We start from the raw sequence: 18,752 nt of genomic DNA on the forward strand, positions 1-18,752 counted from the left end.
TCCCACGATCCTTCTCCTAGTAGTAATGATGTTGTTGGGGCTCCTACGTTTGAGGCTTTATTTAAGATAGGCAATTTACTTCTTGTTGTGTCTTCAACTTCAGATGCCCCTAATCAGTAATAGATTTGGCACGGTTCTACAATTTTTGGCCCTTTAGAGATTATGGTTTTTCTCATGTGTGTTGGGTGGGGGGGGGCCTCCTCTTTGTTCCCTTCCCCCAAGTTGATCTATCTTTGTTATGTGTGCCAACTATTTTGTTGTTGGTTGTGGGAATAGCTTCCATGTTTCATTTTTGTACTATCTTATCCATCCCTAGAGCTATGTAAATTAGGTGACCTTGGTTTTTGACAAGGTTAGCTATGGTGTTAGAGTCTTCTTGGAGGAGAGGGAATACTCTTCTTCTTTGGATTTTGGCATGGATTTCTGTCTTGCTCTAGTTTTTGGTGGTGGTTTCCTCTTTCTTGGGTGCTACATAGGGGGCTTTTGGTGGAGGCTGTATTCCCTTCTATGCTTTGTGGTGGAATGTATTTTTCTTGGCCTCTGTATTTTTGAGCCTGCAACCCTTGTGTCTGAGGTTCTAATTTTTGTTAGCCCTCTTTTGGTTCTTGGGGCTTGTTTCATTATTTGGGTTTTTTCCTCTATGGATGAGTACTTTCTCTCTCTTGTTTGGCCTCTCGATGCTATGTGTTGGCTAGTTCATTGCTACTAGTTTTCAAGGGCATGTTCTTGGAGTATGTTTTTGGTTGGGGTTTTGTTTTTTTGTCCTAACTATGCTTCTAGAGGACTCTTTTTCCCCTTTCTATGTCCTAGTACTTTGTGTGTCCTTTTGAGATGGAGGTGGTAGTTTTTAGCTTCTCCTTGTTCATTTTCTAATGGACCCTCCTATTGAGGTGGAGTTGTCTTCTATGGAGGTGGAGACATAGTTTAGGATATGTGAGGAGATGTTGTTTGGGTTCTTTGGCTACCCTTCATTCTAAGTTATTGAACTCTTGTATGCCTTAAAAGAAATTATCTATTGGTAGCATTCTATTAGTAAAGATGGAACATTTTGTAAGGGAGTTGTGGCTGCCCTTCCTTTAGTGGACCTTCTTCTTATCCTATTGAGGTGGACATTGTGTGTGTTTCTCTTTCATCTTCTGCAGATCTATCCTAAAGGGGTGGAGGTGTCTTCTATTGAAGTGGAGACTTGGTTTGCAAGAGATGGTGGAAGACTTATAGTTTCAGTAGGGTTTCTTTTTTTCATTTATACTTGTTTTGTTGATTGTAGGCAACTAGGTAACTTGTGTCTTAGTTGCTTTTTGCCTCAAGTTTATGGGAGCCTTCTTAAAACCCCTAATGGTTGTATTTATGATTTAAATTTATTGGTTTATTTGATCTTTTTCTTTTGGAAATGGATCTTTGATGTTCATATCCTTTCATTCTATTGTTATAAGGTTGTTATTGGTCTTTGTTGATATCCTAGAAGCATTCTTTTTGTGGATTCCTCATCCCTATAAAATATTCTTGTAAAGGGTTTTAGAGCCCCTTTAAAACCTATTTTACCCAATCAAAAACATAATAAATCAAGGAGGGAGAAAATATAGTGACTTCCTAATTTCATGCATTTTATTAAAGTCTTTGTGTCTTTAAGCATATATATATATATCCTCAGCAACATCAATTCTTGGGTGAAGGATGCATATAAAATATCAACCCTTTACATCATGGTGTTCCATGTCTACTAATCCATTGAACACAATTCAATAATTATCCAAATTTAATTTTGGTTGTTTGCAATAAAAATGTCATGCATGCGGTATGTACCAACCATGGCTTCCTAGTGAGTTATCCGATATCTTTCTTACATAACACAATTATTTTCATTGCAAAGGTGGGTATAAAATTTGAACATAATTTACTATGTTATTTGTAAAGGAGTTGGATACGAAGATAAAATAATGCACTAGTTGTTCACTTCAAATGCTAGTTTCTCATGAGTTGTGTGTCAAAACAAGTCATTAAAAGGAAAAGGAGTTTGGTCATTAAAGAATCCATGCCAAATTAAAATGCTAATAATACAAATGAAACCAAAGAAGATTAGTTACCCTTCCACATAAAAGCACTAAAATTGTGCTGACTTTTGCAATTGACAATTTAGTGTTGGGTGAGTTGAGGTATGAAATAATTTTGGTTAGTGTCAAATATAAACTAGTATGCAAGTTTCGGTAGTAATATTAAATAAGAACAAAGTAATAGAAAATATATCACTATGTTTCCTCAAGTTGCCCATTTGGAGAATGCATACAACTATTTTGCAAATTTTTAGTTGCTAGGATTATGATTATTCTTTTCTCAAGTCACATATAGTAGATACAAACATTCAAGGTGCAATTTTTAAGAGAAGTGCATGCATTCCACAATGATATATCAAGATTAAAATAAGATGTAATCTTTAATAGAAATCCATGAATTACATAGACCATACGAAGAAAAAGAGAAATAATAGTGAGAAAGGAACTTGGATAAAGTTGATATGTGATATTTTCTCCCCCGTTTTCTTGCCTATTCACCCCCGACATTGTTGAAAATGAAAATTAAAACTATCATTTTTAACATTAATAATCTTTCAATAAAAAAATAAGAAAAATGGTTCACTCGAAGACAACCTTCAACTAAACCCATATTCTTATTAATAAAATATTTGGTCAATAAGCCCTTCTAATGAACACCCCAATCTTAGGGTGTTCGTTAAGATGTGGGTCATTGAATGAACATAAAAACCATTCGATCAATTTATTTTTTCAGCAACAAATTAATTTTGTTTATGCCTAAATTTGTAACCCACTTCAATGTAGCTCTACAAATTATAAATTAAATTTCAAAGGATATACAAATTATGAGTTTTACTTTCAATTTTTTTTTAGCAACCAATTAGTTTTATGTGTGCCTAAATTTGTAACCCATTTCAATGTAGAGATACAAATTATAAATGAAATTTCAATGGATATAAAAATTATGAGTTTTACTAGTTTATTTTGGCCAATATCTTTTTAAGAGAATTTCCTAAATCTCTACAAATATGACCTTTTAAATAGTACATTTTTTTTGTCAATTTGATTTTGCAGCTTATGTAGACATTTTTTCTCCTACGTTTACTAATGATATGAGAAAACTCTTTAAATTAATTAGATAAATATTCGTAGTTGAATTATTTGAATCCATTTTACAACATTTGGTTCACCAAGCACTATATTTTTTGTCAAGAGAGGATATTCTTCCCATAACACAAAATTAGTTTTTAGAATTTTTAAAAGATGAGAGAACCCAGCCTCATACTAGCAAGAATTATTGGAAAATGAGAGTGAGATATAGTGGTATGAGAAGAAATATAAAGATTAGTATTTAGGATTAGATCAAGTCTAAATGATGAATGAAATTTGGTTTCCTTTTCTTAAAAATCTACTCCTAATATATTTTGATTAAAAACATTTATTTTAGCAAGCACATGTACCTATCTATGTCAAGATGTCAATCATGTTGAATTTTACAATAAGATAACACTTGTCATAAAAGTCAGATCTAATAATGACTTATAGATGCTAGGCGGATTATTCTCACATTTCAAAACTCACGAAAAGAACTTTATATATGCTTTAAAATATTAATACTTTAATATTTTATGCTTGTTAACATAAACATTAATACTTAATATTAATGAACACTGTTATTTTCACTATTAATATTAATAACACTTACCACCAAATAATACCTAAGGTATCCTCACCACTTTGTCACTTTATGCCACCTAATAATATATTTTGTTTATATAACTATTATATTTTAATTTTATGATCATGGATCAAGCATCTAGTTACTAGCCATTCATTTGGCCTTATAATTATTTAAATTAATTGTCACCAATTTATTTTTGACATGCCAAATGTTTAAGATTTGAAAGTCAAAGAGCCACTCTTGCTATTCATAAATGGTCATTTTTAAATCATACAAACTAAGCAACATATTAAATTTGAAGAATGTCAGTTGATTTTAAATGTTTAATATTTTTAAATCTGAAAATCAAAGCTTAATACATGTGAGATTTAAATCTATTTTATAATTTGTATAAATCCTTATCCACTTTTAATAATCATTTGTAAACATCATTGAAATCAATAAAATCGGCATGAACGCCACTTTCCTGGAAGACAGGGCACTAAGTTGAAAGCTTTATAGTTCATTTACTCGCCAATTCGGAGGGGGCTTCTTTGGGTGATCGTCCACTTTTATGTTCAAGGAATCGGATAGTTTGAAAAGCTGAACATGGGTGGGCAGAGCATAGCACACGCTCTTCTGATCCCCCACATTAATCCCATGATGCAGCTCGCCTGAAAGCTTGTCTCCGTTGGTTTCCTCATTACCTTCCTCAACACCGATTTCAATCACAACCAAATAATGCAAGCAAAGACTAAAACCCATATCCATAATGACTGCGACAGAATCCGAATGATATCCATTCCTGATGGATTGCCGCCGGATGACAGGCGCACCAACGTTCCAAATCTATTGCAGGCATTAGAAAACAGCATGGCACCATCCGTCATTGAGAGGATTATTGAGGAGATAAACAAGAGGGAAGAAGACCACAATATCACCGGTATAATAGCAGATGTGTGGACATATTCCGTGTTAAAGGCGGTGGCCGATCTCTATCAGATTCCTCTCTTTGCTTTCCATACATCGCTCGTCGACAACTTTGCCATCCGCTACTTCGGTCCCAGGCTTGTCTCTCTTAGGATCCTTGGTCCAGATGGTAAGACAGAACCAACGCTCTTTTGTTTTCTTATCTTTTTGTCTCTGGTTGTGGCAATCTGGCGAAACTGGTTTTGTTTCTTGTTATTGTAGGAGCTCGCAGAAAAGCGCAGAAACTAGAGTACATACCCTCCGCCGCTGCGTTCTGGAGATGTTCCATGGTTGTACAGCGGGGAGTACATATTTTAAAGAAGCATCCGCATGGGAGAAGATATAAAGCAGGTCAAGTAGATCCTCAGCAATTCCTTTTATGAGCTTGAGGCCGCAGTGGTAGAAGAGTTATCCAGAGAAGTGAGTGTGTCCCCAATCGGTCCTTTGATTCCAGACAAATTTCTGGAGGGCGATAAGAGGAGGACAAGCAGGGTCCTCCCAAGCTTCTGGGCAGACGATGTGGATTGTTTAGAGTGGTTAGACAAACAGCCTACCCAATCTGTGATCTACGTATCCTTTGGTAGCATGGCAGTGTGGAACGAAAGGCTGGTGGAGGAGTTCGCAGCGGGGTTGGAGGCCACTCAAAGACCATTTCTCTGAATTGTTCGCTCAGATCCAATGGAGGGTAGCAAACCCATTTTCGAGCCACGATTTCTTGACCGCGAGAGAGAGGAGCCGCATAGTTTCTTGGGCGCCACAATTAGTGTTAGGAAAAGTGTAAAAAATTTGCAAAGAAAAACAATAGCACATTACATACAGATTTATGTGGAAAACTGTAAAAATATACCACTGAAAAATTACGGGCAAATTTTGTCTTTCGTATTGATTCTCAGAAATTACAAAATTACAACAATCTCAAATCTGATCTAGTCATTTAGGTCTTATTTTCAAAGGAGGAAGAGCTACTCTATATATATACAAATTTGAGAAACTTAATGCAATAATTAAGTTCTTAAATTTGCCACCTCGAACTCTTCAAATGCCACCACTATAGTGTTGGGATGTGAAGTCTAACTCTTCATTTCACCTTCCTATCTCTGTCCCTTCGTCTTTTGTTGAAGACTATTGTATAAATATGAAGGCAAAGTCCTATGTATGCAAGCTGCAAGAATACTAAAAGATCTCTGCTCTGCTTTTCCTGTGGATGTAGCCAAATTGGTGAACCACGATAAATACTGTGTTTGTGCATTGTTTGTGTGTTCCCAATTTATCTTTTGAATTAACAATTGGTATCAGAGTGGTTACGAATCGAGGGAGAGCAAGTTTTAAGGGCAGAGAATTCAGAACAGTGCTTCCATGTGTTGTTGGTGGTTGCAGGGCATCCATGTAGCTGGAAGGCAAGGACTGTGCAGTTTCAGAATTGGGCGTTACATATGGTCTTGATTCACATAGAGGTTGTAAAGTGAAGGTGAAAAAAAAAAAAGAGTTTAACCCTCATGTTAGTTATGGATGTGATTGATTAAGACTTTTCATGTATTAGGACAAAACATATTGTAGAGGAGTTTCGAGGAGGTGAGGCATCAAGAAGAGGTCCTAGGAGGAGCATCCCTAATACTTCTCTTGAGAAAATAGTGGATGGCAAAATGTATTGCTGGTTGTGTTGCCGGTAACACTTCCCCTTCTACAAATGACATCAAAGGGATCCTCAGGTTTAACAGAAAATGAGAGGAGTTTGCCCACACACTCTCTACGTGTTTGCAGGAAAAGGAGAATAAAGGGCATCTGTGTGTTTGCGTGGAAAGAAGTTTGCATGTTTAAGACATGGTCGAATGTCCTCCAGACTTGTTTCTTGTTTTGATGCAACCTTTCATAGCAATGTGGAGGCAGAGTGTTATAATAGAAGCTATCCCCGTAAATCCTCCTCACGCCCAACAATCGCTGCTCACCCACCCATTGCTACAAACCCTAATTAATAGCTATGGCGCCATTCAAAATATCACCCACAGTAATGCTTTTCTTAACGTGCAATACTTGAACGAGCAGGATGCTTCTTCTGCCATTCTACACCTCGACGGACAACATTTTTTCCTTTCTATTTTTCATAAATGGGGTTACTGATCACGTTTACGCGAGATTGTCTATTCAGAAAAGTAGCTCCCCAGGTCGGCCATTTCACGGCCTATGGGTATACCCCTTCATGGGCTCTGTGTTTTCCTTGTGGAAGAACCGAGCAAGGTTGTTATAATGGTATACTGAGATGCTTGCAGAGAATCCCACACAAACCATCGTGGTTGGGAGATTGGGCGATAGGCGGATGGTTATGACGGCAAACATAGAGAACATTCTGAGGACCAAGTTTGAGAATTATCCCAAGGGCGAGGCATTCACTGTCATTTTGCATTACTTGCTAGGCAGAGGGATCTTTAATGTGGACAGAGACGGGTGGAAGATGCCGAGATGGTTCGCGATCAATGAGTTCAACATGATTGAATAAGCTTATATGTGGCACTCAATCATCTACAAGGTTTATACATATAGAGTCCAACATGATTATACTATGAATCACTTAATAATTTACTAAGTCAATACAACCGAGTTGTAGAGTCCTAGTTGGAGACAACTTACTAAATATACTTCTAGTAAGTACCACTCACACAATTACATGTATGACACATACAGAACCAGAGTCCTAATTGATAACAATTTGTATGACACATACAGAAAGCGAGTCCTAATTGACTTCACATTCCAACAGTTAGAGGTGTTATCTCATCCTTCCATAGCTTGCTTTGTGAGTCACTGTGGATGGAACTCTGTACAGGAGAGCATCACCATGGGCGTGGCAATGATCTGCTCGCCTTATTTCACAGATCAGTTTCTTAACCGGACATATATTGTGGATGTCTGGAAGATCGGACTGCCTTTGGAAACGAATAAGGATGGAGTAATAGAGAAGGGGGAGATTACTAAAGCCGTTGACAGAATGCTTGTCAGAGAAGACGGCGCAGAGATAAGGAAGCAAGTCACCAAATTAATGAGAAACAGTAGTGATACGGTGAAGGAAGGAGGGTCCTCGTTCAACAACTACAGTATACTTCTTCACCAGATGAAGAAGCATCTGGCTGACTGACAAATCTTCAGAGATCATTTTGATTCGTTCGAGTTTGGGGCTTGGAGCAAGCTGGACAGTTGAAGTAACCATTGTTTCGGCCTAAATGTTTCAAATCTGATGATAAGATTCAGTGATGGGTGTTGGGTGTTTATGTCACGGAAAATAAAATGTATAATCATCTTCTTTTCGTAGTGTTATACAATTCGTTTTTGGGGTTCAGATACTATTTTCTATCACTGTGTTGCTTATAAGATCCTTGTTTATTATGATGTCTTTTCATGTATTGCAGGCCGTGCCTGCCTTGGGTAGTATTTTTACATCATAAAATATTTTTTAATTTATGAAACGTTTTAGTTTTTAAATATATTGATAAATGATGTAATTTTATGTTAAGATAAGTCTAGATTTATTCAATTATGGTTTCATATATAGATATCCATGTTTCATACAACCACAATCATTTGATTACAAAAGATCATTTTCAAAATCACAGTCAATATCATGAGAGTAGATCTAATGTTTTCAAAATTAAAATTAAAATGTGGTCAATACTTGCATCTTCTATTCTACATGAGTTGACTAAATGCACATTTGCATTATTGCATGTTGTGTATTTTTATTCAAAGGCATTCATTTGCATATCTCAATCAAACTTCCTCCCCTAAGAGCATTCAAAATGTAATTAGTAGAAAAATACTTTATCTTGATGTAGTAAAAGGAGAAACCAATTTCCATATATTATTATAGAGTGTCTACCTACCATCTTCGATACTTTATGCATAAATTTTTAGAGTATCTTTTAACATGTCGTCTTTGTGATATAACAACAATTTTTTCAAGGTACTTTTAAATACATGTAGTCTATAAATATCGTGAATGAGTAAAGAAGAAAAAGATGACTTGAACAAGCCATATAGAAAAAATTACATATTAATAAGCAAGATCAAATTCATGCATAAATGACGATTTTATAATTGTATAATAGTTGTATAACCACAATTTTTTTTTGAAAAAAAGCATATATATGAAGAAAAGTTGAGAGATTATATTAATAGAGGGGTAGCTTTAATAAGCTCAAAAGTACTCAAGTTTAGAATCTTCATGAATTGACACTCATTCTTCACGTATAGAGCTATGTGACCCTCTCCATTATATATATATTTAATAATTTAGCAATTAATTTAAATTCTAATCTAGATTATTTTTTATTATGTGTTTGCTTTTTATCAAACCATCCTAGATTAAGCAGAAGTAAATATAATGTTCATCTACACAGAGAAAAACTTCATGGATATTATAGAACATAATTTATCATAGAGTAACTTGTCATATCTTTTAGAATTTCAAATTTACATATTTTTAATTTTATATCTTGTAGTTATTTTCAATTGTAGTCATTGCACCTAACCTTTGTTTAACCTTGAATAGTTTAAATTTTTCAGTTACTTCTAAGTTCTAATTAATTAAAGTGTGATAGGCCCAAATGATTTACATTACTACTTAAGAGAAACTACCTGGGGCACATGAGGAGTGCACTTACTTCTAAGTTTAATGCATTTCTACTTTTTCTTTCTAATATAAGATTCACTAGTATATTCTTTTTTTATCATAGATAATTTCTTTCACATCCTTAGTAGTATTACTGCTTATATGGCTACACTTTATAATGATTCATCTTCAATGACATATGATAGTCATTTAACTACCATCTCATTTCTATACATAAATAGATAACCTTGGTTCACGTGATTTTACACTTGAGAATAATATCCTTCATACATTTCATCACAACTCAACTAAATCTAACTTTTTTGATACAGTGTTCCGTACAAAGGCCAGTGTGATGGATACATATGTTTCACCTTCACTCACATATGATGATACATCTTGTCCCATTCCTGGTTATATATGAGTTTGGATTTCCTATCTCATGATTACCCTAGCGAGAAGTGTATAGTATTTTATTTTATTTTATTTTATTTTATTATAGAGTTATTTTAAAACTTTGTATAGAAAAATAGTTTGATTATGCTTTAGTGTATAATGTATATGGTGGGATTCTTCCTAAATTATATATCTTATCCCATGGGAAATACAATGTTATAGATTAGGTTTTCAACCTACTACTATTATAAGGAACAATTTCTTATCATTTTTAAAAGGTTGATTTGGCAATGGTTCTTCAAATGTTAGAGATTTGCAAGAATTTCATAGCATAGCCATAAACACCAGTCTATATCTTAAAGTTAAGTACAAACATATGGAATCAAGGGAGGTTAATATTATAATATCTTTACTATAGATATATCCATTATAAAATGTATACATCTAGGAAGATTCCATAGTTTTAATTGGAGGATTTTATTTTTTATATTTTCTAGCATGAATATTGTTAGCAAGAAATCTAATAGACACGAGCTAGAGTTTTTGAGCCATAGTGAATTTCTATTTTTATATTCCTTATGCCCTAGACTTGGTCCTATTGCTCAAGAACATGGAACTAGATCTAGTTACAAGATTCTTAGTTAATCAACTTAAGAAGAATATGCATAACATAATATATTAGAACTTCTGAATTGTTTATGTTTATTATATTCAATTTGGACATATTGCAAATTATCATAACTCTATATATTTATATATACATGCCTTTTCTTGCTATTCACCTTTACTTATCACCTTCGTAGTGGTAAATATATCTCATGGTATATTTATATCTATTACATGGGATGTGACCCTTATATAGTATCCCTAGACTACATTCTATGTTCCAAAGCTCATACTTTGTGTACTTCATGTGGTACGATGTGGCGATATTTTGGATTTATTTGTTTGTGCCCTTTTCCCTGCCAACAAGTACAATTCTGAGCTAGATAAATATTGGAATATTTTTAAAATATCAAAAGTTTTGTGGTAGATTTTCACTTTTTATGTACGAATTTTGTATCTCTATTATGTATTAATAAGCATGTTCTATTCTGAGTTCAATCATCCTTGTTGAATACAAATGCATATCTCACTAGTTCTTTACATTTAGTGTGTTCTTGTTCTAGAGCAATGTGGCTATTATCTAATAGATGGGCACTGATGTGAAACCATACACCAATATCACATTTAATATTTAATTTAAATAATTAGTTTAGGGTTAGGATATTCTATGCATTTTAAACTTAGTGATATAACTAGCGAAATCATCATTAGTAAGCCTAAAATGAATTGATTTTATATGGGTTATACTTCCATGGTCATATCAAATATATAAGACTTATTGTGGTTGTGACTTGTTCTTGGTTTAGTGATAGTATTGAATTCGAGTTAGTAGATTGTGGTTGGCTACTGTTGATACATAATTGAATATAATTTTTAAGTTTAATACTTATTAAAGTAAACCCCTAGGAATACCCTTATGGTTCTATGCTATGTATGAAGAACAAAAGATATAACCACACACTCATAGCTCATTGGCCTCCAACCCTCCATACTCTATTAAAGAGATAAATTCACTACATGATGACAACCCTTTCTTATTGAATGAGATTGAATTGTAGGAAGTGAAGTAGTGGTTTTGAGACCCAAAATATCCTTTTACGATTCCTTTATTTTTTAAGACAATCTAGTTAGATTTTCTTCCTATTTCTTTTTTCTCTTCATATTTATGTTTTTGAATCTTAAAGTTTAATTGTTTTACTATTTTTTCAACAAAGAGCTCCCATATCACAATCTTCCTCAAAGAAATAATCCCCAAATCTTTAATTTATCCCATCATAAATGTTATTTTATCTTAAAAAATTATATATTATTTGAAGGATTAAAAGAGGTCAACTATCTTTCCTTGATACACCAAATAGGTAAAAAGAATTCCAAAGGTTGATTTTTATTTAGGGAAACTTGAAACATCAATATGGTTATCTAGATTAGATCTACAAGTCTTAATCATTAGAAATATATTGAGGTACCTAATCCATAATTTCCCACTCTAATATTTGATCCATATAAGGGTTGTAGGTGTTGGGTTTAAGATTTAGGGGTGAATTTCCTCAAGGGAAATAGTTTTCATCTGTCACCTATAATCTGACTAATTTATTAGGGTTGGTCCCTTGAATGCAATATCTTATTATTTTATTCAATTTTTTGTATAAATTTAGGGAATCCCTTTTGTTGCATCAATGAACCTTTAATTTCAATATATTGTTCCCATCTACCCTCGTCTATGATTAGATCAAGATTATTGGAGGATTATTAGCCTGGAAATGGTGACATAAATGCTCACACATATCTATTTATCATGAGCTTTAATGTTTTCTTCCACCATTATAAATTCAACCCAAGAAGATTTTAATATTTTTGAAAGGATTTCATTTTGCCAAATTTTATGAATGGAGGTTATATAATCTAATCCACAATACATTGCTAAAAATAACATGTTTTAAGCGGTAAAATTTGGGATCTTCTTTTTCCTCTACTTATAGGAGCATATGATCAACAAAAATCCTCATTTAATAAAATTATAAATTTGGATTAATCACACTACTATCTATTTCTCCATTACTTAAAGTTATTCTTGGATGATAAGTAATCCATGCATTCAGTGAAGAATGTATTATTTTGTAACTACAATGCTTTGTCAAGAGTTGCTTTGTCCAAAGAGACATATTATCTTTAAGAAAAGGAAGTGTTAACGTTCAAAATGAATCTAATTATTTTTTCCTATTGTCACAAAAGGATTTATGGTGGTCCTTTAGAGCAATTAATTTTTCATGTGCCATTAAAAATTTAAGGTTTCTCCATCAAAGAGTACTCTTCCAATGTCTTTAATATGTTATTAGGAAAATCTAGGAATAATTGGTCACTCTTGGATATAATTTGATTGTCTCACAATAATATTACAAGTTTGTAGAGTCACATGATTACCCATTTGTAGATGGAAGATAATGAAGTTGTTTCATAAGATGGCCATGCAAGTGCAAAATATCATGATTTGGTTTTGAGGATATCTCTCTCCTAGACAATTTGAAGATTAAATTAAAAAATTGAGCCTAATCTTCATAGACCGCATGATCATATTTAGGTTTACCTCCCATTGATTGATGGCTTAGAAATTTGGTAGAAACCCCTAATAATGGTAACTTCTAGAAAGGGCCTTCATTTCCTTTGTTGCACTTTAGTGATATTTGTTATTGTTATCTCTTAACTATGTGTTTTTATATTTTTACTAGTTCTAGGAATTGTGTCCTCTTTGCAATGTACAATCCCTATACCTCTAGCTTTTGTTGGTTTATTATGGGCGAGGATCTCTTATAGGTGGAGCCTAAAGATTGTGGATCTCGTAAGATTAGCCATGAAATTTTGAACATTCTAGTCAAAGTAAACTTCATTTATTACATTAAATCCATGAAAGGGTATGAGCTAACCTTTTTCATGCAGTTCACAAAGTCTTTGAAGATCAAAAATGTTTTGGTTTGTGGTATCTCCTTTTAGGGTTTTTTTGAGACTATAACCAAAACCACATGTCACCCTGATGAAGGGGTTAAAATTGCTAAGAAAACTAAGAGGGATTACAAATATTTGATTAAAAGATTCTTGGTTGTGGGAAAGAAGGTGAAGCGTCTCAGAATGATTTTAACAAGGACGATCTCCTAGGAGCGTGGGCAATTACTAATGTCCTAATGATGTGTGTTACTTTAGAGGGCCACTACAAGTGGTTCCATGCATACCTATTCCTAATTCTTAATCATTTCTACCATAATTTACGAATGAGCTTTGCATTCTGGATTTACATATCTTTGGAGGAGTCTATCAAGAAGGTTCTAGATTCTAGAAAGACCTTTCCTCTGCACCAATTCCTATTTTTTTGTTTCTTTAAATTAAAATCATCCCTTACTCTAACTCATTTCATTTTCACTAGAGTTTATAATCCCTCACTTATCCATCTAGATGAGGGCTCCATGCCCAACACAAAAATGTTTTTCCTCTTCCTTGACTTTGACCCCTACTACCTCTACTAGTAAGGACTTGGGCCCATTATCAGTTGTTGCCAATAGTGATCATTTGTTTTTATTGATGTCAACACTGTGCTCTAGTTGGATATGATTCTTTCCTGGTTGGACCTATCCCAGTTGGACTTCGTTTTGTCCTATTTTTTATCCGGTATGATCATATTGTTGGTTTCAGTCCAGGATGGTTATATTATTGTCATATTCAGTTGGTTCATAATTTGGTGCTCCGAAAGCTATCATTTATGTTCTAGATTATCGGTTGATATTCTTGGTACCAGTCAGCTTTACCAGTTGGTGATATTCAATGAAATGGTTAAGTGATTTTGGTCCAGCTTACTGATGGTTCCTAACGTGATGAAAGTATTCTTGGTCATGTCCTATTTTTTTGGTGGCTTCTCATTGAGGGGCGTGATGATTTGGTGATCCTATTTGCATCCGATTGGTTATTCTTGGTTATTACACTGATGGTTTCTACCCGTTGGTGAAATGTGTTGATATTGGTCTTGGCATATTTTATGGTGGTTATAATTGTTTGGGAATTTGAATTAGGTCCATTCTATGTAATGTAAATCATAATATTAGCTCGGTGGTATCGTCTGATGTAATTTTGGTAATTATGGTTTATGGGTTTAGTCGAGTTTGTTATTAAGGTTGATGATCTGTATTTATAGGCAACATATTCATGTAATAAGGGTGTGGAATGGAATGTATAGTTATGTATGAATTATCAGAGAGAGGTAATTGTGCAAAAAAAGATATATCATTTAGCGAAGGGTGTGAAGGATTTAGAGTTACGGGGAACACATCTATTCTCAATCAAAACTATATCAAGCATTAGGCTATGTTATCCTCATGGTTTATTTTCTCTGGATTGTAGTCTGACGTTTATTTAAGTTAGTGACACTTCTTTTTGTGATGAGCAGTGACCTTTAGGAAGTTGGCCTGATTGCAAGTGCAAATCCCCATTGTAATTATTTTACATACTACGGCAGAAGTTTTATCTGATTGTGGGTAGGGTTTCCCACCATGATTTTTCCCTTTACCAAGTTTTCCACATCAAAATATTGGTGTTGTGTATTTTGATCTTTCAAGCTTTATCTTTTACTGTGTTGTTTTATTGTGCTCTGGTAAATGGTTTATAAACTACATTAATTGTTTAACTTATGGGAAAATGATTCACACCCTCCTCTCATTTTTCCTTTGATTCATTATTTATATCAGAGACTAACAATTGGTATTAGAGAAAGGTCCTCTCTACAGAAGCTTAACTGCTTGAGGAGATCCGGTGACATCAACTTCTACATTTAATCCCTACTGGAAGGAGAGTCCCAGATTTGATGGTACAAATTAAAATATATGGAAGGAGTGATTGAAGATTCATCTGAGATGTCTTGGAGATGAAGTTTGGGAGATAACAGAGAAAGGGTATACACCTCATGATCCTAATTATGGAACTCTAGCACCTCTTGATGAGAAGAAGAGAGCTAATAATGATGTCAGAGTGAAAGAAGCATTGTTAAGTGCCCTATCAGATGAGAAGTTGTTGAATATTATAGAGTTGGAAAATGCAAAGAAGATCTGGTTGAAGCTTGAAACTCTTTATTGAGGTGACCAAGCAGTAAATATTGCAAAACTTGAAGGTTACTGGGTGAGATATGAAACTTTGAAGATGGAAGAAGATGAGAAGATAAGTTCTTTCATGGATAGAGTGAATGAGATTGTCATGGGAATCAAATGTTGCGGTAGAAATGTTAATGAAGATGAGGTTGTGTCAAATATTCTAAGAGTTCTACCTCTATCTTACAAGATGAAGGCTACTACAATAAATGAACTCCAGACAATGTCAAACACCCCTGATACTAGAGATACAGTACCTGGGAAGTTGACTGCCTTTGAACTTGAAGAACTTGGAGATTAGAGTGCTACTAAAATAGAGACTGCATTTAGAGCATCTGTCTCTGGTAAGTAGAAGATAGACTAGAAGGATTTATATGCTAAAGATTTGGAAGACATTGAGATAAAAGAAAAGAACTTGAAGAGTTGGAAGCCCTAATTTCTAGAAGAATCCCTAAAGGACCGGTTGGAAGTAAGTATGAAGAAAAAGATCCTTTTAAATGTTTCTCATGCAATAAGATTGGTCATTTTGCTTCTATATGTCTTGAAAGAGATGCTAGGAATCAAGAAATATTTATGAGGAATTATAAACCTAATCCAGAATATCAGAGAAGACCTAGATTTAGAAGGAATAAGGGTAAATCATGTTAGTATGATGGTGATGATAATTTTGGTATTACTGATGATGATGATGAAGAACCTATGAGTGGATCTAGTAATGGAATCTCTGACAAAGATTGGGTCTTTATTGCTATCAAGGATGATTCTTAGGAACCTATCATTGATGCAAATCATACTGAGGAGAAGGCTCTAGCTAATAAAATTGAAGAGAAGGATGAATGAGTTATAGACAGTGGTTTCTCACATCACATGACTAGTGATGAGAGGAAATTCCTGACTCTACAAGAATTTGATGGTGGACTAGTCAAATTTGGAGACACCAAGGCATGCATGATCAAAGGAAAAGGAACAATATCCTTTGATGGTAAGACTAATACTGACAATGTTTATTATGTTGAAGGTTTGGTGCATAATCTTTTGAGTGTAGGTCAGATGGTGGATAGAGGATTTCATTTACAATTCAAAGATGGGAAGTGCAATATTATCATTAGATATGGATTGGAAATTGCATCCGGAACTCAGCCCAAAGGAAATATCTTTCATTTTAACTCCGGTGAGAAGGCTTTATTGATTTTTCAGATTGATGAAATTTGGCTATGGCATAAGAGGATGTAACACATTAATTTTGATTGCATAGTGAAGATCAGTTCAACACGGACTATCACAGATTTGCCCAAGATTATCAAGCCTCATAATTTGGTATGTAGAGAATGTGAAATGGGTAAGCAAGTTAGAACTTCCTTCAGAAGCATACGTGATAGATCTAATGAAATTATTGGTCTTATTCATACTATTCTATATGGACTGGCAAGGACTAAAAGTTTTCAAGGTGATAGATACTTTATGTTGTTTATTAATGATTATTCTAGAACGAAGTGGGTTGCATTTTTGAAAGAAAAATCATAAACTCTTGAGAAATTCAAAATTTTCAAAGCTATGGTTGAGACAGAAACATAATTCATGATAAATTTTTTAAGATCAAATCAAGGCAGTGAATTTACTTCTAGCGAGTTCAACAAATTTTGTGAGAAAGATGGAATCAGAAGACAAATTTTTGCACCTAGAACTCTATGGCAGAATGGAACAGTGGAAATGAAGAATAGAACTATCTTAGATGCTGCAAAGTCAATGATGATGGAAGCCAAATTATTTGATATCTATTGGAGAGAAGTTGTCAATACTGCAGTATACACTTTCAATAGAGTACACATAAAAGGTGATATCAATAAGACTCCTTATGAATTATGGTTTGGTCATACTCCTATTCTCAGATACTTGAGAATTTTTGGAAGTTAATGCTATATTAGAAGAGATGATGCATTAGAGAAATTTGATCCTAGATGTGATGAAGGAATATTTTTGGGTTATTCTACTAAGAGTAAAGCATATAGATATTATAACAAAAGATTGAATAGGATAATGGAAAGAATAAATGTCAAAGTGGATGAGAAAGGTAATAATCATATCAGATCATATGCCTATGGACCAAAAGATGAAATTGTCAGATTAGAACTGGTAGTGCAACAATTAGTTCAGAGTATTGATCTAGTTGCTCTGGTAACATTAGAAAATTCCATAGTGACTATTGATGAGCAGAAAGATTCAGAAAGTCAAGATAATCTTAAGACTCCCAAGTATGTAAAGCTAAATAATTCTAAAGATCAGGTCATTGGAGATAAGAGGATAAGTGTGATGACAAGAAGAAGGTTAGCTACTGAAGATGTATGTTTAATTTCTCAAATTGAACTAGAATCATTTATTGAAGAAAGTAAAGATGGAAATTGGATGAGAGCTATGGAAGAAGAATTGAATCAGATAGAAAATAATGAAACATGGGAATTGGTTCCTAGGCCTAAAGATAGAAATGTTATTGGAACTAAATGGGTTTTCAAGAATAAATTAAATGAGGAAGTTCGGGTTGTAATAAACAAGGCTAGATTGGTTTGTAAAGGATATTCACAGGAAGAAGAAGTTGATTATGATGAAACTTATGCTCTGGTTGCTAGGATTGAAGCGGTGAGACTATTTCTTGCCTATGTTGCACACAAGAACTAAAAGGTATATTAGATGGATGTTAAATGTGCATTTCTGAATGGAGATCTTGAAGAAGTCTACATTCAGTAGCCTGATAGATTTTCATTATCAGCGGACAGGGACATGGTTTGTAGATTGAAAAAAGATTTATATGGATTGAAACAAGACCCTAGAGAATGGTATTCTAGATTACATAAGGGTAAAAGCACAAAGTTGTGTCATGTTTCAGGCTAACTTATCAGCACAAGTGAATTTAAGTAATTCTAACTAAAAATTAAATTTAGTCAAACATATGGTCTATATAGATTCGTTATAGCTAATTTATATATGGACCACAAATTTTCCAATTGGAAGTGTCTACTAAATTATATTTTATACCACTTTAGGTCTAATTGGCAAAAAAAAAAACTTGATGTTTCAAAAACTCCTACTCTTATAAATAATATTTTTTTTGAAATGTAAAAATACCCTTTTATACATTTATAAGTGAATTTTCCATAATATATATTTTTAAATATTTTTTTTAGTTTTTTATATTTTATATTTTTTTTTTTTTGAAAGTAGGTCATCAGCACTAAAGGTTCGAAAGTTTCCAAGGATAAGCCCTCTAGTGGAGATAAGCCAAGCAAGAAGCCCAAGACATATTCTACCAAATCCGGTATGTATGTCAAAGAGGTGGAGAAAGAAGTTACTATTCAAGGTAATCTCAAAGCATT

The 18,752-nt window shown here is 33.8% G+C and overlaps 2 protein-coding genes across 2 annotated transcripts; both read left to right on the forward strand.

Moving 5' to 3' along the window:
• Positions 1-4,168: 4,168 nt before the first annotated feature.
• LOC131055579 (uncharacterized) lies at positions 4,169-7,994 on the forward strand. Its single transcript, XM_057990047.2, has 2 exons — positions 4,169-4,789; positions 4,882-7,994. Exons 1-2 carry the CDS (start codon positions 4,432-4,434, stop codon positions 5,040-5,042), a joined length of 519 nt encoding a protein of 172 aa, XP_057846030.2. The 5' UTR covers positions 4,169-4,431; the 3' UTR covers positions 5,043-7,994.
• LOC131055564 (flavonol 3-O-glucosyltransferase F3GT2-like) lies at positions 7,322-7,789 on the forward strand. Its single transcript, XM_057990030.1, has one exon. It carries the CDS (start codon positions 7,322-7,324, stop codon positions 7,787-7,789), a length of 468 nt encoding a protein of 155 aa, XP_057846013.1.
• Positions 7,995-18,752: the final 10,758 nt, after the last annotated feature.

The sequence above is a fragment of the Cryptomeria japonica genome, chromosome 10 (genome assembly GCF_030272615.1).
Source record: "Cryptomeria japonica chromosome 10, Sugi_1.0, whole genome shotgun sequence".
Taxonomy (NCBI): domain Eukaryota; kingdom Viridiplantae; phylum Streptophyta; class Pinopsida; order Cupressales; family Cupressaceae; genus Cryptomeria; species Cryptomeria japonica.

What these genes read in the sequence shown, in the direction of transcription:
- LOC131055579 (XM_057990047.2), top strand. Translation starts at nt 4,432, where the DNA reads ATGCAAGCAAAGACTAAAACCCATATCCATAATGACTGCGACAGAATC. An exon ending in TAGGATCCTTGGTCCAGATG is followed by an intron (nt 4,790 to 4,881) that starts GTAAGACAGAAC and finishes TTGTTATTGTAG; the next exon opens with GAGCTCGCAGAAAAGCGCAG.
- LOC131055564 (XM_057990030.1), top strand. Translation starts at nt 7,322, where the DNA reads ATGTATGACACATACAGAACCAGAGTCCTAATTGATAACAATTTGTAT.